Below are 24,113 nucleotides of genomic sequence, written 5' to 3'. Positions count from 1 at the left end.
GCATTTGCATTATTCTTGCTCTATGTAGAATGGCCTGCTCGTGGTTCCTGTCCCACCATGATTTATAAGAGCTGTCTATGGACAGACAAAAATGACTGTCAGGACCACCTCCAGATAATAGACTGGCTCCTGTTGCCCTCCTGCAATGTGCCCTTGGCTGATTTCTATGGTCAGTCGCACAGGAGTTAAATGTGGAAGCCACTTCTACACAATGGAGAGAATATAGACACAAAGTTGAGGCATGATATGAAGAGAAATAAAAAAGGGCCACCTCTAGCAAAAAATTAATTGAGAAAAGCGAACTTGTATAGTAGTTCCCTGGCTGGAACTCCTAAAGAATGTGGAAGATAAGCATAAAGACAAAACCAGTTATTTAATGAGAGAGTACCTCTCTCTATTTTTTCCCTCTCTTACAGCTATTATTTGATTTTTTCACATCCAGATGCTTATTGATATTGCCTCTTCAAATTATTTTGTTCTTAAAGGAAAGAAGGTGGGAATAAAAGAGGAGTTAAACTAACTTTTCTATTATTTTGATAGACTCCAGCACCATCTCCAATTAAGGAGTTTGTGGCAGAAATGCCAGGCAGTACAGAGGTAGGAAACTGTACGGATCAACCTACAAGTGATGAAAGTAGCACCTCTCCAGACCTGGAAGACTGCCTGGATTCTCCAGTGTCGGCAGATTTCAGTGAGCTTCCTGAAGAGAAGAGCTCAACTTATGAAGAGCAGGCAGATGAGTTTCAAGAAAAGCCCATACAGAAACTTATGACTCCCAGGGAAAGTTGCTATAAGCATCTTCAGAAGTTTCATCAAGAAGCTGCCAGTTCTGAAGTCTTCCACTCCCTAGAGGAAGAAATGAAGCAGAACTGCTACTCACCATGTGAGTTTGGATGGACTGAAAGGTAGGCAATAGTGAAGTCTGCTCTGCAGCCTTTTCTTTAGCTCTTAGAATTTTGAAAGTGAATTGCTTAAGTTTAAGTACAGGGCTATCTGCTTCTAATCACTGCTGATTACTGAAGATTTTGTTTTACCATCTTACTCTGACTATCCTAATCTGCTGTCTCTATTTACTCTCATCAGAATTTTGCCTCAGTCTGCATTGCAAGACAGCTGTATGAGTGCTGCACTACTGTAATCATTTATGTTGTTCAGCTGAAGTTGGCTGCAGTTTGAAATCAGTGGAAAGACTCTTGCTGACTTGAAATAGGAAGCAAAGACTTTCTTATTTATTATAGGATCTTTTAATTTCAATTTTCTCAAAGCTGACTTAAATAGGCACCAAAAATTTCTTTCTTATTGTATGATCTTTTAATTTCAAAATTTTTCAGAGAAAATAAAAAAACCTCATAAGACAAACTGATGAAGGAGCAAAAAAAATAGAGTTATTTTCCAGTCTTCATAAGCCAATAGAAGCCCTGAGCCAGAGGAATTATACAATAAAATACAGTGCAAACACACTCAGCCTCCTTTTACACTCTTTTGGATATACCAGGCACTGGCAGACAGAAGACAATCCATTGCATTTTAATCATCTTTCCCAGTGCAAAAGAATATAAAGTATCAGAACAGAAAGGATTGGTGGAAAGACGATTTGGTAGTTTTATCTAGAAACTAATTTCTATTTTTCCACACAGTCACTTGAAATCCTTTTGTTACTCTTGACATTCATCAAGCACAGAACCAGACAGTCAGAGATTCCAGTCTCTGGGGAGTCACAGCACTGACTGCAAGTCAAGTGGAGCCATAATGGCAATTCATACTTTTAGCTTCTCTCTCTTGAGAGGAAAAGCTTCACTCACATTCATGGGTGAAACTCCTGCTTATGTATATGCGTTTCTACTGCTGAGAATAAAACCAGCAGAAATATGTGAGTAGCAAACATAGCTTCCAAGAGATACAGTTTCAACAAAACTAAGTTTATTGTGGAAAAATCTCAATTTCAATAAGTTTTGGATTCTTCCTAAGAAGAAAGTTCTGAAATAAATAGTTTTGTTTGTACAGTCTCAGTATTAGTTAGTTTCAGACTTTGTGTTTTCAAAAGGCATCCAGGACAGTTTAGGACAGCATGTTTTTTAAACAAGATTTTAAACATAATCTCAATTTAAATGATCCTTCCATCTAAAAACATACAAAAACCCCCCCAGAAGGAAATAGGCATTAATGAAAGGATTCCTTTTGATTAATAAAGAAATTTCTTTTCTTCAGATTGCCCAAAACTTTTTATGCAAATGTAGAAATCTTCTGAGATTAATTTTAAAAATTCCCTTCTCAGGGTTTCACACGGAAAATTCTTTTTACTCTTCTTCTCAATTGATACCAACAAGAACCTTTGAAAAAAGCTGCTTTGTAAAACTTTAACCCATGGTTTTCCTCTGTGAAGTTCAGGTGCAGGGGTCACAAGACTTCAAAAGAAAGTCAAGCATGTCAGTGGACCCCATGTATGGGCCTGCAGGACTAAGAATCAGGTTATTTCCCATGGTGAAGTAGAGATGGGCTAGAAGCTGTGCTATCATTAAGCCACTGCTTGCTCACTGCCTTGAGCTTGTGTAGCTCTGCCAAATACTTTTCATACCCTTTGAAGGTCAGTCAGCACACCACGAGCCGTGACAGCTTCTATGACACCAACATTGACCAATGTCCATTGAACTTACTCTTTTCTTTCCTGACTCCAAAAGAAAGGAGCAGAATGCATTTGCTGTAATCCTTAAACATTTCTTTTAATTACTCCAGTTGTCTTCTACAGGTACAATAAGCATCTGTTGTCCAGCTGTTAAAGAACAAAGTGTCAGCTTCATTTTCAGCTTTGCTGTGCTACTGGAGATGGCCAACTTCTCATTTCCTCCCTGCACAGATATAAGCTAATGAACTAGGCTGCTTTCCTCACTAAGGGCATACAGCATGACCCCACAAGTTTTTCTTGTTTTCATCAGTATTTCAAAAATACCGTTGAAGGCTACTAGCTATGTCCAACCAAAATGCCTGGTTTGCTACTGTGCTTTATACTTTTCTTCTGACTATATACAACTTTTGAAACAAGAGCTTAACGCTGGGGATTGTCTGTGATTTCATACAAGACATGCAATTTGTGTTCTTTTTAGTTGTGTATGTTTTCTTGGGAGATGGTAGACACAGGTCAGTTTTGTCAGAGAGCAAAAGGTCCTAGGTGACTGTTATATATGAAATGACATGGCATCTTTTCTATGTGAAGCATTAATAAAAGATATGCCATTTTAAGTGTTTCTAAGGTGAATGAGGTTTAGCAATGTTTCAATAAAGATTGATATGAAGAAAACACATACTTCTATAAAAAATGCATTTCAAGCATTTCTATTAGCTTTAATGGTAAATTTAATGGGAGACAATGCTCTAGCAGTCTATTAGAGTTCATTAATGACAACAGCCAAAACAATATTAAACACAACACATATGATTACAGTCCGGACTTAAACATCAAATGTGTCAAATACTGTGTCTCCAACAGAGTCAATAATAATTTTAGTTCAAGTAATTGAAAAAATCCATTGATTTCTGTAGGACAATTCTTATGCTTCACAGCAAGCATAAGAATAAAAGCAAGCTTACAAAGAGAAGGCAAGACTTGAGACTTGTATTTTTTTCTGGAGAGACAGGATTCATTTTATATTTCCTGTTTCTGGTCTGTGCTCTAGTTACTCAAGAAAGACCTGTAGGAGCCAGGAAAGTGGCTGGCATTCCTTTTTCAAGAAAAATACAAATATGAAAATTGTAGTAGTGTTGTAATGTGCATACCACTTGCCAGATAAGTTAAGTTGGTTTTGGCAGATGAAATAATTAATGGTCTAGGTATTGTTCAATTATTCTTTTCAAGAAGCAACCAAAGTACTAATTAATGACTTAAAAGAACAAAGTGCAAGATTTGCAAATGATGTTTCCAAATTCTGAAAGCTTTATGATCTTTTAACTATCTTTGCAAAATATTGATTACTTATTTATTTTTATAGTAACACTGCTTCCAGACAGTAATTAATATGATAACCAGTACTTCGGTTAAAATTAAAATAATTTCACATATAAGCAACAGATTTTTCAGTGGCTTTCTAAGAAAGCATATGGAGAAAAATCCCATTACTGCAATAATTTATCCTTTTTTCCCAGACACGTGTTTAATAAGAGTGACGATGACCTATCAAACACAAAATGTATGCCTGAAACTCTCTGTCTAGCCCCTATTGATGAAGAGTATCTCACTATCAGCTCAACGTCTGTGACCTCACTTTCATTGGGAGGAAGCTCCGAGACACTCTCCACAACCATGGTGACTCCACAACCATGTGTTTGTGGTCCCTTCTCATCATCCCTGCCTGCTAGAGAGACACATGACAATGACAATGAATGGGAAGACTTGGAGGAACTAGAGGAAGAGAAGGAAGACTGCACTAGGGTATGTGATATGCACCAGATTATTAACAGGTAGAATATGACAAAGGAAAAGAAACAACTTTAAGAATGCAACAATCTTAAACATTAATTTAAACTCATTATACATGCTATTTCTGCATGGCTTTTTTTACTTTCCTGAATGTCAACAGTCTTCAAGTAAAGCAGACTTTCCACTATGCCCAGCTCTCCAGAATTCTCCACTATTGCCTTAAGGCCATCTCCTTGCTCTTGCCATCTTAGTATTTCTTCCACTTTCCAGCATTCTGCAGTATTATCCCCAGTGTACAAAGGCCTAAAAGCCCTCTAGTAGCCTTTAAAATTAGTTAGAGTCAGCTATTTGGTTTATTTTCTGTTGTGTTTTAAACCCATGTGGAAAATCAGTTTGTTACAGTGATACTACTGTAATGTCCTGATAAGAAAGTATGATCCTTGTGCTAATTACTATTCAAAATATAAGACTTAATCCTGCCAAATGCTGAACATCTTGCATTCCTGATGACACTAATGAGCTCTGAATTCTTACTACTTTGAGAGCACTGAGGACAAAATTTATCTCCAGTCATTTGCTTCAGTGGGACAGCAGTAGCAATAACAACAAAAATCTCTGCACCCTAGTATTGTAATGCTTGCGAGCTCAGAGGACTCCAAGCCTTTCTTTACTGATTTCAAATGCCATAATTCCAGTTCCAAATGTCATTCTCTGTCTTCTGAGGCTCAATCAATCAATCAATCACCACAAAGTTCCATTAGGTAAAAAGAAGTAAAATTAATTCTGGAATAAGGCAGTGACAGACCAGAGAAACCCTTATATATGCTCTTATTTATACCATCTGAGGATCTGATTCTTATCTGCACATAAAACATAATGAAGGACATTAATGAAGCAACAGAAAAGCCTACATCAAACATATCTTGTGCTTATTTTAATAGGAAATGGAGATCTCTGTGACTTTGACAAAGTCAGAGAACAACGGTTATGGATTCTCTGTAGTTCTTAACAAAGTGGACACCTGCCTGTATGTTGATGAAATCTTGAATGAGCCTGCCCTGTCTGATGGAAGACTAAGAAGGGGAGACAGAATTATTATGGTACAGTAATTCTTTCAGTTTATACATTGGAGAAAGTATTTGCAGATCAGTGTCATTTATCTTCAGAATTCCTTTTATAGGGTCCAGTTTATCACATACTTAGGTATGCAACTACAACTGAGTCATATAATAAGTGTAATTCCACTAACTTCAGTAAGACAAATTACAGACTGAATAGATTGCACAACTAGGCAAATAACATGAATCATCTAGCACCAATGCAGGACAAACAAGATATTAAATGTCTTACCAATTAAATGACATAAACTGAATTAATATAATAAGATAGGTGACATACAAAGGATGCAAGAATGATGTCCTTTTCAATGTATGAATAAAGCCTGGATTCATCCTGGTTCATCTTCAATTAGACTATCCTCCTTGTTTTATGCTTGGAGCCCTTGAGTTTCAAGAAAAAAAGAGGTATTTTAATGGAAGCTTTAATTCAGAAATTTAATTCAGAAAATTAGAAGTTCAAAAAAGAAATCTTACTGCAATCTTAACTGTTGCATTCACTGACATTAAATACCACAGCAAAGCTGTAACATGAAAGTTCATATACAAAATTCAGAGTGGAAGGAAAATTATGTGATGGTCAATGAGATCTATGACATCCTTTTACTGGTTTGTCATTTAGGTGAACGGGACTGATGTCACATCTTTGCCATGCAATGAAGCCCTGACTTTACTTCAAAGCTCTCCTCCTGATCTGCACCTTGTGGTTGGTCGTGCTGACAGTGATCTGCATCCCTCTATTAGGCCAGATGAGATTCCTGGAATTACTCTCACAAAAGGTGCCAATGGACAGCTAGGTGTGTAGTAAATACTATAATTGCTATTTTGGACAGGAATTACAGCAATCGTTAGATAATCATAAGCAACTGTGGTCTTGGACCAGTATGATCCTGAGTGACCGTGACACCTTTATGCTCTCCTCCATCACCCATGACCAAGGAATGAGGAGTTTATTTTGGGCCATGCCTATAAAAGGAAGACTAATATCTCTTATTAGATCAATGAAGTTGGAAAAAATGATCTTTGTATTATCACCCTATCAGATGAAGTTTCTGGCAGATCTCCACTCCCATATTTTTATGTTACTGATATACAGAAGTTGTTGGTAGTTAGATAATAATGTCTACTATCTGCTGAGATGCATAAAGATCTATTTCTAGGGGAAAAAAATAAAAGTCAAGGTTTGAGAAGGATGAGCCACTGGTTAGGGCAATAGTTTGCTATTCAAAAAATCTCCACTCAAATCCTCTGTTTGCCACAGACATAAGGGTTTATCTACATGGTGCAATACAAGTACTAAAAGAAATCCCCATAGCGTATCTTGGTGTTTCTGCAGAGTGTGGTGACTGCTGTGCACAGTAACAACCATAGGCTCAAGAAACAGTATAGATCTATGTGCTCAGACACAGCATCCTGTTTTCAGTTCAGAAACTTGCTTGTTCAGAGATTCCTTGAATATAGCTGTGCAATTCAGTTTTGCACTGAATTTGCTCCTTAGCTGTTGTATGCCTCTCTTCCCCACGGCACTCTAAAGATTTCAAGGCACTTAAACTCTGGTAAAGAGGGAGTTACTGCTATGCAGCTAAGTGTCTTATTCAGATGACTATTAAACATCAGGTGAAATAAAGCACTATGGAATAGCTAAAGGATAAGGATGGACGATACAATTTTTTTTCCATACTTTTAAAACATTTATTTGTATTTCACTCTCCCAGTACAGCTCTTATACCCCATCTCACTAGGGAAAGACTGTTATTTATAATGTCAGTGGTTTGTTCAGCCTATCTTTCAATGACCCACATCTATTTTATTAGGCTGTATGTCACTGACAGGGAGATTCAAAACACACTGCCACAAAAGATGCTTTCTGTGCATTATTCTAGGCTTGAAGCTGACAGGAGGAGCTGGAAGCAAATTACAAGGTATTTATGTGCTAGAGATAGTTCCTGGCTCTCCTGCCAGTGTGGAAGGCAGTTTGCAGCCACGAGATCAGATTGTTTACATCTGTGGACTGTGGACTGAGGGCATTAGCCTGGATGATGCAGTGAGAGTGTGTGAAGCTGCCACCCAGAATGTCCAAATCAAAGCCACAAGGTAAATCTGAGCATACTCAAATCTCAGTCCTAATGTTGTAGCAGCTTTTTAAACTTTACATCAAGTAAAACAATAAAAATGAGATAAACTACAGGAAAAATGCTTTACCTCAAAGGTCTGAATGATGCAACCTGATACTTAAGATACATAAGATATCTTAACTCCTTGTAATTACAGCTAACACAGTGAGTACAAGTAGACTCATACAACACAAACAAGAACTCTTCAAACTTCATCATGCAAACACAAATGTGAAACCTTTAACTGTGAGGCTGGCCACCATTTTCATACATCCTGTTCTCTAGGGAAAATCTTTGGATTTCCACCACTAGTGACAATCTTCTCCATACAATCTCAGATTCACAACTACAGGCAAGAAATTAGCTATGCTGGGAAACACTGAGTTATTTCCAACAACCAAATGCCTTAGAAAGGTATTAAAAATGCAGCATTTAATTTGCAGCATGTAACAAAAAGTCATTCCAGGCCTGATCAATAATCTGCAGTTAAGAATTTCTCTTATCAGTTCTTGGCTGCACTTTAGATTTACTGTGTTCTACAGTCTTATCTAGCACCAGTCCTGGACTGATACAGAAACAGCTTCCAAAGATGTCAGAGGAACAGTCAAACAATAACCCAAAAGTATGTGAATAAACTAAGTTACATAACCAGAGTGAGCAGTAGTATGTCTGTCACAGCTGTCTTAACATACCTCAAACTTTTATCAATGTTTTATTAACTTGCACTGGTCTAGCAGATGAAGAAACTGCAGCCTCACTATACTTCTTGCTGTACAAGCAGTTAGTAAGCAACACATCCTGATTGTAAGAATTTACAATCTAAGCAGACAAACAGAAATAGGGTAAGGGAGAGGAAACCAAAGCCAAATTCAAAACGTACTACAAAGCAGTTCTGTACTGGGACAGATGATTTAACATGTTCCTTCTTTCCCCAACCCATATAAATAAAATGTTTCACTATTGTTAAATAAGTCAAATATTTTATATACTAATATAAATGCTTTTTAGGAAAGCACCATATACAAAATCTTAGAAGTACAACTACAATTCAGACAACTGACTTTCTAAAAATATTTTTCATGTGTGCTTTACAAAGCATGCAGCTCTTAATGGTGCACATATTTCACTTTTTCTGCCCCCAGAAATGGCAATCCAGTGGTTCCTATAGAGCAGGAAAATAGTAAGTAAGGCTAATATTTTTGGGGTTTAGTTCAAAATTTGTTTCTGGTTTTGGAAATAAGCATAAGGTATTGATTCATTGCATTTAAAAAGTTATTAACAGATTGTAACTTGGCATTCAGTGTTTCTGTTATGGCCATTCTAAGGGTCTGAAAAAAATGTGGTAGCTCTTTAAAGACAGACATAAAAATGTATAGTTCTCTTAAAAATTTTTTTTTGCATTTTGCATAGTCAGTTTCTATTTTTTTAGTCTGTTGTTATTATTAAATGGGAATTTTATGTGTTTATATTTCAACATCTGTTTTGATTGAAACTATTCTTTAATGGGTTTTCTAGCACTTTTTTTTTCCTAGCCACTATTTAATATGAGCCAGTACTTCATTTTCTATACCAACTTTTTAAACTGTTATCAATAAATCTGTAGAAAATCAGAAACAGGCATCACCAATATCCCTTAGTTAATATAAGAGCATTTCTATCAGGGGGTGATATTTAATACTAAAACTGACAGAAAACTTCAGCAATCATCTGCACTACAAAGACTTGACCAGAATTGCTCTAGCAGTAGGAGTCTCAGCAAGCAGAGGTTGCATCTGCACCGTCAGATGGAACGATAGATATCACGTCTACATCACTGCATAGGAAGTCTGTTAGCCTTGCAAGTAATACTTTCCAGTCTACATTTGGCTGGAGTGTTAAATCAGGCCTGACTCTTTTTAATCATGTAAAGATGACCTGAAAAAGTAACCCTGGACCAGAATTGCTCATATGCCTATACTCGCCTGAATACCGGCATATGGCTACCTGAAGAAATTATTCCAAGCTAGTTACAGATTTTCTACCCTAAAACAACTAGCCATGTGTTTGTTTTTATAAAATGAAACAGATTATTTGGCTTACTGAAGAACAAGCTGCTTTGAATTTACAAGACACAGAGAAAGTTACGTGTACTCTCAGTTACCATGGTATAACTAAAGCATGGTAAATGCATATCCTGGTAGGACCTTGCTTACACAACCTTGCTCCATAAGCTTTGCAGATTCCAAGATTTCTCAAGACACCTTCAAAATAGATCTGACCCACCTCTGATACAGATTTATGAACTCTACAATGGTACAGTTACCTGACTCTCTTATAAAACAGGATTCTTCCCTTTTATAAGGCACTTAAAAAAATCTTTAGTAATTTGGTATTTGGTGTTCTGTTTGCTATAATCTCTGATAGATTTATAGATAAATCTATAATAATTTGCTATCAAGGAAGCAAGTCTTCATTTTATAGACTTAGTTACAAAAATGCATACTAAAATTACATTGCAACAGGGAGCTTTTTTTTTTTTTTAACAACAGAACACTCATTATTTTCTATAATCCATACATTAAGAGTGCTTTCTGGAGGACAATTATGATCACCAAGATATGATAAAGCAAACCTCCAAGACTGGGGGTGGGTGGGTAGAGGTGGGAGCATCAAGAAATGCACACTGTCTTCTTACATATACGTCTCTGCAGACACTAACTCACCTTGCTTCTTCCTCCGCCTGATCATTGCCACATGTCTAGAATGACACCGTCTGATCTCTGATTATTGTTACAATTTTAAAAATAGCAATGACTGAGATGTAATATCTCTGTAATTTGTAACAGAATTGTTTATATCACTGTGCAAATTGGCAAACTTAATCACACAGTAATAAGGGTCTCAAACTGCCTCATATAGTATCAATATTAGATATTGATGCTTTGTTTAATAATCTAAGCACAGAGTTTACATTCCTTTGTGTATATGAAGGTGAGCAGGAGGTCTCTCAGAACAAACCTTCATGTATGCTTTTAGGGCCACCTGCTGAGACAGAGGAAACCATTGTTTCTTTCTCAAATGAAAACCTGAATTCCCAAGAACAGCATTTGTTGCATCAACGTGCTAAGGAACTTTGTATTTTTCAGTTAGGGTCTGCAAAATTTAGTGCCCTGTCCTTGAAATAAAGTAAGTCTGGCAGCACCTGAGAAAGATTAATTCTTCATAAAGAAAACTGTCTCCCCCAGAGTTTCGGAGAACATTTATAGATTACCTGTTGTCCATCTGGTGTCTCTGACCCTGTAACATGCTGCTTTTAAAGATTGTTTTGGAACCTGCTCACTTTAGTCTACAGGCATAATAACATGCAGAAGGCTCAGTTCATTGTTCATGAGTGTAAACCCACATAAGTACACAAGAAATTTTTTGTATTTTACATGTCAAATAGAAAATGTTTTATTATGTCTCTGAATATGATTTTGAGTGTTATACTATAGAAGTTTTTACCAGTACAACAGTGTAAAAATTGTTGCTGCTTTTTCACAGAGAAACATTTGGTGGAAACAAACTGTGGTGCTCAGCAAAACATTCCCAGTTCCCTAGAACGTAAGGTAAGTGACAGTTTTATCAAGTGTGAGATGGCCCATCAAGCAAAGTAAACTATATGGAATGAGATTTTTTTCAGTAGTGGTATTTAATGTATTTTTTTCCTCTGCAGTTTCTTTCAAAAAGAGAATATAATACATTTGTAGAGTGTCCTGTGAAGTGTTGAATTGCTTCAGCATTCACGGACTAGAATGCACTGAGCACTTCATGGGGTCAGACTCCTCTATTGCTGTTTTTCAATGTATAATATCACTGTTTTACCAGCCTGGTAATATAAGAACATGATGTAGCCCCTCCATTAGGTCTTCATAGTACTCCTAACAGCTTACAAGATTAATCTTTAGCTTAAAAAGAAAGTAACACAGGAAAAAGATACAAAACGACACAGTGTGGGATTCTGGGGAAAATAAGTGCAATTGTAATTGTGAAGCATTTTCCACAATGATCTTTTCATTCTGAAATTTCAGATGGGGCATTTGAAAAGAGTGTAAAATTACTCCAAACCTTTGGAGTATTATGTAGCATTGACATAAAACATAATGGTTTGAATCTGGCAAGAGTAATGAATGCTATTTTTGAAATGATGAATTCCTAAAATACACAGGTGTGTTCTTTGAAAAAAGAAGTAAATTCAATGCTCAACATACAATGCTTCAAAATTCTTACAAGTGCAAACATCAATTCTGTTTGTAAATGTGTGGAAAATAACCTTGTGTGGAATTGAAATTACCCACATGGGGACTGATATTTTGTGGGAATGGAGTTACTACTTTTCTCTTGATTTGTGTTTTGTTAAAATTAGACCTCCAACCTGGCAGAAAAATTGCAACAATTTTCTCACTTTTGATTAAGTCATCACTGTTACTGCTTCTTCCACACCATTTAATCCATGATGGTTTATCTGTTCAACTTGCTAAAATAATATCTGAAAATATTTGCAACATTGAAACTAGTTATGCTAAAAGTCATAAACATTTCTAGGTTGCTGCTATTTCTGACATTATACTTGACCCTAAAAAAGCAGCTGATTTTAAAACTGAATGAAGTGCTAAAGCCAAATAGATGGGTATCTTGGGGTTGAAAGGTTAAGATTTTCATTATAGAATAATAAAAGAATGGAGTGTGTACTGTGTTTCTGTCATGCTGGAGATAAGAGTAACTTGTTTGTTAGTTAAAGAAATGCATTTGATGTATTAAAAAAGGATTACAAAATAACATGTTTCCTTGCTCTTAAGAGCTTATTTTCTGCTTCAGAAATGATTTAAAATACGATGTAAATAAGTATGCACTATTGTCAGTCTGATACATACATACAGCTGCTACGTTAATCACTGGAAGCTCTATACACCTATTCAAGAGATGGATATATCCCATAATCTACATTAGACAGTGAGGACTGTGAAGCATAATGGGATTCTTTGATATTAAAAATACAAACAAAACACAGCCCTAAATAAACTCCACTTTAGACTGCATCCTCTTTTTCTATTGTAGGACTTAATTATTAATATTGAGCTGGAAAAAGCAGAACACGGAAGCCTAGGATTTGCACTGGTAGGTGGAAGAAATGGCAGGGCTATCCTAATAAAAGCCATCAGCCCAGACAGCATTGCAGATCTAGATGGGAGGCTTCAAGTTGGTGACATCCTACTTAAGGTAATGCTTGATCTTCATTGGTTTGACCTACGTTTTCTCTAGTTACTTTATTATGAGCATTCTATTTAGTATACAGGTTGTGCAAATTGGAAATCTGAGGCTGTTTGGCACAGTACCATGTAGAAGACAGTGTCCTTGGCTCCTGGGGGTCAGAGGGCTGTTCTGCTCTGTTCAGCTTCCTGTGGGACTGGGCCACTCTACAGCTGGAGGTGGCAGTTGGGCACTCCAGCAGCGACTCAGACCCAAAACAACAGGGCAAGCAACAAAGTGCAACTAATCCATAGTGTAACTGTGCCCAGATTACACATGAGAAAATCAGGGAAACAAGAGTTAACTGACCAAGCATGCATATAACAGCTCACCAGGAGGATACTAGGAAGAACTGATCATCAGTGCCAGTTAGGTATTCTCAAGTCAAACAAAAATAATCTTATTTTTAACCCCAAACTATTTTTTCTTCCCCCTCCAGAAGTTTCAGTATTTTTGTTTGTTCTTCTATTTTTCATTTACTTCCATCTCTCCTCCATCTTCCACCTGAAGAGTGGGGGAAACAATGTCTTCCTAGTGTCTCAGAGAAGATGCAGACTATACTTTTGTGGGTACTGCTGAAGTTACTAAAATAGGACAGGATGAGGACATATGAAGTGCAAAGAAGTTATACAGAGATTGCTCAGTACTGGGATATGTGATTAGATAAAAGCTTTCTGTTGCAGGAATCTGAAAGTACATATCATTGTATTTTTCAGGTGAATGAAACTTTCGTGTCTGGTCTGCCACGCCAAACAGTTATAGATTTGCTGCGCAAGGCTCAAGGCACTGTTCAACTCACTGTCTGCCGAAGCGTATTTTTGCATTGGGCTTATTCGGGCAATCAGAGCAACAGTATACCTTCCCACCCAAACACAAAAGCAGAGCCTGGTAAGCAGCTACATCCACTCAGTATATGATAAAAGCGGGATCATGCGTTGCCTGAATTCAATTTTCCTAGTAGCAAAATAATCCAAGAATACTAACTTTACAGTTAGCCTTGATTCATAGCTGTAGATACACACATATTCTTCACCCGGATCTACAGCTCTGGCTAAGCTACTCAGGACATAGGAGCACAGGGAAGGAATGCCCAAGCGTGATTTTTGAGCCTAGGAATAGTGGAAGTAAAGCTGCAAGAACCTCAGAGATGCTTTAACTCAGCTTCTGTTTTTAAGTCATGAAGGTTCCTGGTCTGATTTTACCCAATTTTATACTGATGGAATCACAGCCAATCATTGACCCAGCTACTAAAACACATTTCCTACAAATTTCACATCCTACCTTATCTCTTGGAAGCACTACACCTCCTGTTCTGTGTGGCAGACAGCTCCTCTCCCTTCTGTGCTTGTTCATATTCAAATCCAAAAGCCTCTGCTCCCAGGTTGGTTGCTGTTGATTCGAGAGCACACCCACCTGCATAGGGCAGTACTTAGAGAGCTGACTAACTCCAGTGGAAGAAACTTGTACTGAAGGCTCTGCTCTAATGAATACTCAAAATTCAATACTAAGTAAAGCTGGGAGTGGAAGCAAGGGTTACTATTACCAATAGATTATCAGTCTGCATTCCTCAACTTTCTATTTCTCTGAACACTAAAATGTTTTCTATAATGTAGAGAAAATTCAGTGGGAAGAATATAGAATTCCTCCTTAATATACCTTCTGGCCTTCTGCTTACAGATTGGAGGCTTTGTTTCAAATGTGTAGCAAGAAGCTACTGCCATAGCTATTTGCTTTTTCCCCAGCTGACTAGGAAGAAATGCAGAGCTGACTGTGGATTTTGGACATACTTTACAGCAAACATTTATGCATCTAGTTAGCTTTACTGATGCCAACTTACCTGCGTACCTATTTTAGGCAATTCTGCTGTTAGGCAGCAGCAGCCTCTAGGTTCAAGGTTCTCAATTTTTTTCCGTATCTATTACACTGAACCTGATCCTCTTGAACTCCTAGCCTGTGTCATAAGCACTGTCCACTCCACTTACTGGAAGCTACCCTGTGTGTTTCAAGAGCAAAGCTTTTCCATAAGGATGAGAATGCTATGCTCAGCACTGGCCTGGAAGGAGGATGTTCACTGCTCAGTCTCTATTCTATTTTAATTTTGTGGGTTAATGATGCAAAAAAATGGAAGGATGGCCAGTTATAAAAAGGCTGATTGAAGCTCTTTCTCTATTAAGGGCTGTGGAAATATTCCCCTTCACTTCAGTGAGACTAGCCTTTTCTCCAGCTCTGCAAATTCAAGGAACTAGCTGTGGGGACATTCATTTGCATCTCACATGACATTGGTGAATTACACAGTTGCTGGAAAGTTTAAATTGTTTTCCTGGACCAGCAAAACCCAATAGTATTATAGAAGCATTAGCATTAATCTATGGTATTTGTCCCTTAGCATTGCAAAGGAATGGGCTGGGTTAGGGAGGGAAAACTGAAATGATTTTTCAGGTTTTTTATAACTGCCATTGATACAGGGGTCTACTTCAGTGTATCTTCCCACAACCTGAATTATGCTGGCTTCTTCAGTGATGATATATGGCAGTTGTGCTGTACTAACCATCTTAGAGCACCCATGAAAGGGATATTCCATGGCAATTTCTGGCACTGTATCTCAGTGCCTTGTCCAAGATCAAGGTCCTCTTATGTGGTGGCACAAAAGAAATGGATCTCTATTTTCATGCTTTTTAGGCATTTGACTTAGATTTTTGTTTTCTGGTATTCAGACAGTGCTGATGGAAGCCTGCAAGCTCAGCCTGTTTTCACTTTCAAGGAAGAAGAATCCAACCAGATGTCCACCAAGGTAAAATCTAAATCAGGCTTCTAGAAGTTATTAGGCAACTCGTATGTTTGTTTACAAAATGGGTTTGCTGCAGTGCAGGCAAGAACCACACCTTCTTAATGAAAAAAGATTAATATGAGGGAAGTGCACTGCAATGACTGGAACTGCTAACGTTTGAATGAGTCAGGGGATTTCAATGAGATAAGAGCATATGATTAGTATAATATATATGCTAAAAGGGCAGGGGGAAGGAAGGTTGCATATGCAAGTCTAGTTCTGGTGCTTTATAATATCAAAATGAATAATTTATTAATTTTACCATTCCTTCTGTATTCTAAAACAACATACTTTAAAATATTTCTATTCAACAGTCTTCCATTAATATTCATAACTCCAAGGCACCCAAACTTCACTAAACATGGTTTTGTTTTTGAATATTAGTAAGTCCTGCAAGACATTCCACATCAAATTTTACAGCATCTATTATTTTTAAGTTTACAACTGTAAAACCTCTCTTCAGAAAATGTGAGAAATACAGGTCGTCTTATCCTCCAGAACAAACAAAAAAACCAAACCCTGTCTCAACTAATATAATCAAACTAGAAAAAGAAAAATGGAAGAAATCCTTGACATGAATAAGCCGAGAAAACCTTGAAGAAGAGTGTTTGAGGAAGTTTTAAGTACACTGTTGGAATGTGTGTTGCAATTAAACTGTTAGGGATTGGTGAAATGTCATATTAAAACAAGGTCACATCTATGATCTGACAAAGAAGTACTCCCAAGAAATAATATCAATGAGAAGTAGGAGATAGTACTAAGTTTACAGGTTACTTACTAGATCCCTGAGTTAGCAAGGTATTAAGGCACAAATTTAGTTTTAAGCATGTGTTTAAGTCTATCTAGTTCAGCACAGCACATGCCTAACTTTAAGCACATGCTAAGATTTTTTGCTGAATTGGTTCCATTAACTCTCTTCTTTATTTCCAGCTTGCCTTTAGCTGTTTTCTGTGAATAAAAACTATTTATGCCCTACTTTATAGAGCACAGCTGCCATCGACTCCAAAGATGTAGACTTTGAAAATTACAAACCCCTGAAAAAGACGCAAAAAAGCAGCAGTAAAATAACTTTCCTTGGCAAATAGAAAACAAAAATCCATATAGCATTCTCCAATCAGTGTACTCAGTAGGTGCAGAAACTGCGTAAATGAATTCATGGTTAAATAGGCAGCCATGAATTCTCCAATTCTAATGGGGAAATACAAACACAAAAGTAAGAAAAGAAGGTGTAAGTCGAGCTACTGTTAAGATTCAGTAGTTTATACTGTGTAACATGCCAGGGTAGTTTCTGAGTGCATCTGGAATATTAAGCAAGGATAGAAGAAGAAACACTACTCTGAACTAAAATTTAAATAATTATCTATCAAGTGTTACAGCTGAGAAGAAGCTGCTTCCACATACTAACGGCACATATCCTGCGTCATTATTCAAATGCAGGACCTGGCTATCATTCTCTAGGATGGAAAACCAGCCACAAATACTATTGCTTATACTCCACATGGAGGGTTATCAAGGGTCTGCCTTCTCTGTTAGTTCGGTGCTTATTCAGTAGAGCAGCTGCAGCCTGCTTCTAACAGCTGGCATCGTTGTGTCTGAGATAAAAAAAGGAAATTATTATCAACAATTCCATCTCAGACACTGGTGCTTTCTGCTGCCAAGAGGTGGGAGGTGAAGAGTAGACTGTGACTCATGATTCCTGTGATTGCATTTTCTTTATGAGATCAGAGAGGATATAACTAACTTTTCAAAGTTTAGTCGTGCATGCTAAATTGTAGAGATGTCTGAAGACTGTGTTTTTGTGAAACTCACCAACACAGCTGATGTGGCTTTTTACTCCTAGCAGATACTGCAATGCTGAATCAAAGTTAAACACTTTCTTCTGAAAGTAGAAAGTATTCTATTTTCCCTTTCTTTCTTGAGTGAAGGACACATTTTTGTCAGATATAAGAAAGCATGTTGATGAAAGTAATGATATTCTTGATGTTTCTGTGTACTGATTTTTCACAGCTTTTTCTTATTTTAAACCTGCAGGATCCAGAAAGTACACACAATTCCTCTCTGCAAGGTCAGCTGGCTGGACAAGATTATAAGGAAATCATCAGTAATATTTCAGATAGGTAAGTCTTTCAAATACAGTAAAACTACTAAAATAAATAGTATGGATAATTTATTCTTCTATTTCCAGAACTGTCCTAATATGGTATGCAAATGCAGTCATGTGTCCCAAATGATAGAAATACAGTTCTATTGGAATGCAGCTCCATCTGCAGTAAGAGTTGCTAAATGGCTTCCACACAACTACTAAGACAAATGAAACAGAAGCTTCTAGTTGTAACAGCTCATGCAGAGATGCCTAAGCTAACTTGAGCCTTTCTAGCTAGAGAGGAGACAGAACACTGGTAGCACTGTCGTGCTGGTATGGGCAGGGTCCCCATGGGTTTTACTAAGTGCTCCAAGCAGGTCTTCCAGCCTGGGCTGGAGCCTGTGCTCCTATGCCTCTAGCAATACACATGTTGAACTCCAGACATTTGGGAATCAAGAGAATTTGAGGATGTTACTCCAAAGAAAGTACATAGTAAAAGAAGCGAAGAATTTTACTTCAAATTTAAGATCTACAGTACAATGGGAAATCAAAGAATAATGGAGTGTTGATAAGATGTGGGTAGTTTTGTCTATTACAGTGATGCAGAGTATATGAAATATTATTATTTTCATTAGCACTTATAACCCACATAAATAGAGAAAAGGACTAAATATTTACATTTAAAACTTAAAATTTTGTAAGAACAGTAGTGGCCAATCAGTTAGGGATGAAAATCTTCCCTAACTTACCTGCTTGCAGAGATAAAATTTGAAAGAAGCTTTAAGAGCATCTGCAAGTAAGAACATCCATGTGAACACAGGTTCAGTGCCACTTGCTATTATCTCATTGCTAATATAACACTATTTTGTGATATACCAGGTAATCAGGTCTGATTATTATTAAATTATCTTGCTCTGTGTACAGGATACATAAATACATCTCTATGGCTAATACAAAGTTATCATATATAGGGATGGCTGTTTTGCAATTAGGATGGTTTTCTGGACCCTGTCCTTTAATCTGAATTTTTTTACTACCACTGTTTTCTGGTAGTTCTGTTTTCTACTTACAAAAGCTTTGTGTAACTTGAACATACACAGCCTGCAATAGTTACTGATATTTGCAACGCTGCTACTTATTATCTTATTCTCCCTCTTAAGTGTAACTTTTACTATTTCTAACATTATGTATTATTATACATAGGATAGTATAATGTAAGACTGTGATACACTTAAGCCTACTAACATAGTTAAATGTTAGGTTTAAAGGTATTGGAGTTATCCGGTAGAGGAATATTTGACCCATTCTGCACACATTATAGTTGTATCCTGGATTGTAGGCATATCTTCTACCTAAAACATATTTAAGTGCTTTAAAATTTTCTACTTTAGGAAACAGTAACAAGCAAAGCCTATTTAGCTATGATAGCCTAACAACTAAAAAATGTCATACATGAAAAATTGCCTATAACTGTGACAAACCTTACTTCCAATCATTTTTTTGGGGCAGCTCTTGATATGAAATATGTTGTTATCTCTTTGAAAAAATAAAATACCGCATACAGATAATAATGGCTTTCACCAGCTATATTTGCAAACACTAGTCCAGACAAAATGCTACTATTAGTCCTTGAACTTATGTTCTTCAGAGTTCACACTCATTCTTGAAAATAATTGCTCAAGAAAGTTAAAAGCAATCAAAAATAGATTAAACCCAAAACTTTTGTATGGTTCAGCTTATCAAAGCTTCTGCCAGTTCTGTAAGACTATTCAACTAATGCTGTTTTACAGGTCACAGAAATATGCAGAATGTGAAGCCAAAAGAAGAGAGAGTCAGCAGTCTGAGTCGGATAGCTGGAACAATGAAGATGATGATATGCCCCACAGGATTTCTGTTCTACCTAGAAGTAACCATGCAAAAACTTCTCTTGTTCCTGTAACATTATAGGCCAACTCCTCTGTATATGTACAGTGAGAACAGCACTAATGCTTAGTACACAGGCTAAGCTCTTAGCTTAGTACACAAGCTAAGAATTTGCTCTTTGTGTCTCAAAGACCAGGGCACTCAGGACACAATTTTTACCATTGCTACATATGAAGGCCATCAAACCTTTGCAACATGCACAAGAAGGCAGCCTACATCAGGAGCTCTCCAACTCTTGGAGAACTGTTAGAAGGAAGGAACCTGAGTCTGAATGTAGTTAACTGAACCCAGGGAGGACAGCTCTCCCGGCCATCACCCACTTGCCACTGCTCTGAGCACCTCTGTTTTGGAACTCCAGTTTCAAAAGGATAAGAAACTTTTTTTTTTTTTTTTTTTTGTGGGTTTTTTGTGTTTGGGTTTTAGTTGTGATATTTTTTTTGGTAATTTTATATATCATGTAATTCCCCGAAGGAGGAAACTATCTGAACACCTTGATTATACTCAGTTAGGTGTGCAAATTGAGCAAGTAAGAGGAAAAAAATGTTGCTGAATTGAGCAACATCATGACATATGTTCAAATCATGCACTATTGAATAGTGCAGAGAAATGAGACATTAGCTCAGTGGCTGAACAAAAGAAAATGAACATTGCAATTTTGGGTCAGAAGCTTATTTGTGGGAGCTTTCCAGCGCATAATTAAAAACCTGAAATTTTTAGTTTGTCCCAAAATGAATAAAATAAAAAGCAGATGGATTGTTTTACAAGAGATACAGTAAACAGATTGGATGTAGTGGAAGGCCTTCTTCATATATGAAGAGCAATTACAAAGAGGACTTTGAGGAACATACTAAAAAATGTGCTTATTATTACTGGATGCAACAGGTTTTTGAAATCATTCTCCTCTCTCCCTTATTGTTCCCATATAACTCCTCAAAAATGTAAATTAAATGCTTACATAAAAACCTAGAATGAAAGGTCAAATTCTATCTCAAGACTTTTTTTCCCAGAATCACTAGATTTCACTTCGTATAAGAACTTCACTAAAACCTCTAGAACTGATCTGCTTAAACACATAATTAAGCACGTTCACTGCTGAGGCACTAAAGCCCCTGTGATACCAGAAGACAGTTTTACAGAGAGAATCTGCCTAGATGTTCCTGCACGAAAATAAGCTGCTTCTGCTCCAAACAAGAATAATTTATAATGAAACGAATCATACTGAGGGTGCTGTAGTATCCCATAGATTTTCTGAAATACAGGTCTCTCCCTGATTCTTCTTGCCCTGTGGAAGCAATGAATTGCTGATCACCCTTATCAGAAGTAAACTGCAGTTATCTCCCTCACATTACTTCATTTTGCTGGCTAGCAAACAGTAAATTATAACCAATCTATCCTCTACTACCTGCTCAAAGTTTGGGATTTTTATTCCATTTGATCTGGAAGGAAAGAAGTGTATGGGAAATAGCATGTTCTGTCTGGAGCAGAGGATCTGTCTTCATTGGCACTCTCAACTAGCGAATAGAAACACCCTCATATCTGTGAGGGTTAGAGAACAGAAAGTGTCTTAGAAGCTCAGGCCAGGCAGGTGCAAGTCATGGCCCAGACAAAAGCATAGCAAGCACAACACTTCTGTAACAAAGATTAGTTAAGCATAGCAACAACATCTTACAAGAGGAAAACAGACCATTGCTCCTTGTCTTCAGCCTATAACAGAACTGTGGAACAGATCATCAGGTTTTCCTTGAGACAGTTGACGTGTTATTCTTTGCCAACACTAGCCTATGACCAAAGGGACAAATTCCATAATTCCTCTGCCTCAAACCACTATTTTTTACCAAACAAGCTACTGTTTTTACTCTGCATGATAATAAAAGTTTTTGAATTGCTTCAGTAGAGAAGTGATATTTTTGGAGATAAAAATGTTTATCCATCTTCTTAATCCGTCAAGTTTTGGATCAGAACATATACTTCAGGATGAGCTAATTAGTAAAACTGAATCCTAATTTTGATTCATCAGAGATACTTCCCATTTTGTTCCTGAAGGAGAGTGTGAGGTAAAATGAAAAGAACAGAAGATTTTTTTTACTTCAGGGGGGAAGAATCTGCAGTGATTATTCCTAGCAATGGGGTGTGGCAATACTAATTTTCAGGACAGTGTTGGTAATGTGAAGATGATTGCCTGTGAAGATGTGGCCAGAGTGTCCTATACCAATATAAATTAGTATTAAAGTTTACAATTCTGCAAGAGCCGTTTATTTAGAACAGACTGTATTTAGAAACTCTATGAGGCAATAAGTTGCAGTAGTTGGATCTGCTTTTAAATTACGTGCTGGTTGTATCCATGGTGCTGACTTATTCTTCTTTCTGCTGTGAACAAAAGTAAGCCAAAAATACTTTTTTACATTTCACTTCCACAGCATAAGCATCAAAATATACTTAAGTACTGCAGCCCCCTAGTTTTTAAAGCCAAGACTTTGCACTATGAACAGTAATAATTAAAAACTCCTTTGTTTTTTTGTTGATATACAGGCAGAACCTTTGCTTCTGGAGATGAACTGACTCAGTTAATTAACTTTAGACCATCGTTGACTGGAGTAGGTCCAAGGACTGACATCACAGGTCTTATTCGAGGCCTTCAGTTGCAGAGTGAGAATCAGGAGGTGTTAAAGGAGTTTATGGTAAAGTGTGATTCCTTTTTAAGATCTGTTTAGCAGAGCTAAGAAAGTGACTTTTAGCAGCCTTCTGCATACTGTATGGGAGGTTGACTTGTATATCTTTAAGACTGCACTTTCTCAGAGGATTATTCCAGCCCGAATGGCGCTTCTATTCTTCTGTTTGGGTGATGCTACAGTATTTGGATCTCTCTTTACACACAGGTCAAGCTTACACTGTTCCCTGTCCAAAGATACTGCCCACACGAATTAAAAATAAATAATACACAAAAGTAGCGTATCAATCCCTTTTTTTCTAGATTGACTTCTTTGTATCCATCCTCAGCTCTGCTGAACATCTGCCTAAGAACTATTCTAGAAGCTGCACTAAAGCAAGAAATCCATGCTGCTAGGTATTCACTAGTGTTGAAACACCCAGTTGGTGAAAGGAAAATGGTTCACACAGTGCTCCAGTGATCTGTGGAACTCACTGCCATGAGGTGCTATTAAGGTCAGGAACTTTGTGAAATTAAAAAGAAAAGGTAATGTACCTCCACAGATAAGGAAAACACATAATTACATCTGATGGCATATAAAGGAAAAAGTGTAAAATTAGGAAAGCATATCAAATCTTATTTCAGGATATAAATTATCTGCAAATTCCCAAAGAACAGATTATTTCATAACTTTTCAACACAGTACTGGAATTTCCTATAAAGGATGTACTTATCACCAATGTAATAGATAGCTAATACTTCTTCCATAGTAATTACAATGTTACAATTTTCTTTCATTTGCCTTTGTATCTCTGACTTTTTGAGTATGAAATCCAACAGGCTCGAGTGTATAAGATTTGCTGACTTTCCCTGAAGGCTTAAGGACATGTATTAATTTACATTCATTTAATTCTGTTACTGATGTAGGTGTAGCATACTATGAGGTAAGTCCTGTGTCTGCACAGAAAATATAAAGATCTAACAGGGAAAGCACCAAAGTTACCAAAAGCCAATGGATATTTTATCTGAGTAAAAGCTGTAGTAACTGATGAAGATGTTAAAGAACTGTCACATGTATTTCAATCTATACACATTGTATAGTGGCATAATGTGATGGCTGATCATTGTGCAGTGCATACCAAAGAGGTAAGAGAATAAAGAAAAGTAAAGCAGTGAAGTACAGCAGTAAAGTTTGCTCACACCAACTCTGTAAAGATTGTCTATAAAGAAAGTGAACATGGACTGACTATTGCTCTTTGATCTAGGCTTTAGAACATGCGAAACCAGTAGATGACTGCAGAACTGGCAAAGCCACAGAAAATCAGGATAAAAACAGATACGGAGATATTCTTCCATGTAAGCATGCATGCTAATGGGAACATATATTCAGTGAACAAAGACATCAGAAAAAACAGTTATAACACTGACATGTAGGAAGTGCAAATCCCAACACATCCTTAGGCATAGAGAGCTCCACTAATAATGAAATGTGTTGAGATTTTTCCAGAAGAGGTAGAGTTCATGTAAGGATGTCTTAATTGCACAATATGTAATTTTCTGAAGTATCATCTTCCACAAGACAGGACTTGGTTTGGTAGGGGGCCAGCTGTCTTGGTGTTTCCTTCCCTCTTTCTCTGAGATATTGATCTACATTTCTGTGGGCAAGTGTAACTTGAACTGTAATAGCAATTCTTTAAATGTATTTAAACGTACAGATAAGTCTAC

General features: G+C 37.0%; 1 protein-coding gene across 8 annotated transcripts in view; it reads left to right on the top strand.

Moving 5' to 3' along the window:
- Window positions 1–24,113, top strand: part of FRMPD2 (FERM and PDZ domain containing 2) — an 84,986-nt gene that overhangs the window by 47,299 nt on the left and 13,574 nt on the right. For 4 of the 8 annotated variants that reach the window (XM_074907374.1, XM_074907376.1, XM_074907375.1 and 1 more), the window contains 14 exons: window positions 541–905; window positions 4,138–4,423; window positions 5,353–5,511; window positions 6,149–6,323; window positions 7,410–7,620; window positions 8,783–8,820; window positions 11,163–11,227; window positions 12,717–12,878; window positions 13,625–13,796; window positions 15,623–15,699; window positions 17,767–17,852; window positions 19,609–19,724; window positions 22,271–22,419; window positions 23,654–23,744. In XM_074907374.1, the coding sequence (XP_074763475.1) occupies window positions 541–905; window positions 4,138–4,423; window positions 5,353–5,511; window positions 6,149–6,323; window positions 7,410–7,620; window positions 8,783–8,820; window positions 11,163–11,227; window positions 12,717–12,878; window positions 13,625–13,796; window positions 15,623–15,699; window positions 17,767–17,852; window positions 19,609–19,724; window positions 22,271–22,419; window positions 23,654–23,744 (2,152 nt within the window). The remainder of the gene's footprint in view (window positions 1–540; window positions 906–4,137; window positions 4,424–5,352; window positions 5,512–6,148; window positions 6,324–7,409; window positions 7,621–8,782; window positions 8,821–11,162; window positions 11,228–12,716; window positions 12,879–13,624; window positions 13,797–15,622; window positions 15,700–17,766; window positions 17,853–19,608; window positions 19,725–22,270; window positions 22,420–23,653; window positions 23,745–24,113) is intronic. The other 4 variants (XM_074907377.1, XM_074907380.1, XM_074907378.1 and 1 more) reach the window with 4 other exon arrangements.

This window comes from Athene noctua, chromosome 5, assembly GCF_965140245.1.
Source record: "Athene noctua chromosome 5, bAthNoc1.hap1.1, whole genome shotgun sequence".
In the NCBI taxonomy this organism is placed as follows: domain Eukaryota; kingdom Metazoa; phylum Chordata; class Aves; order Strigiformes; family Strigidae; genus Athene; species Athene noctua.
This window is presented reverse-complemented; position numbering and strand designations above follow the sequence as displayed.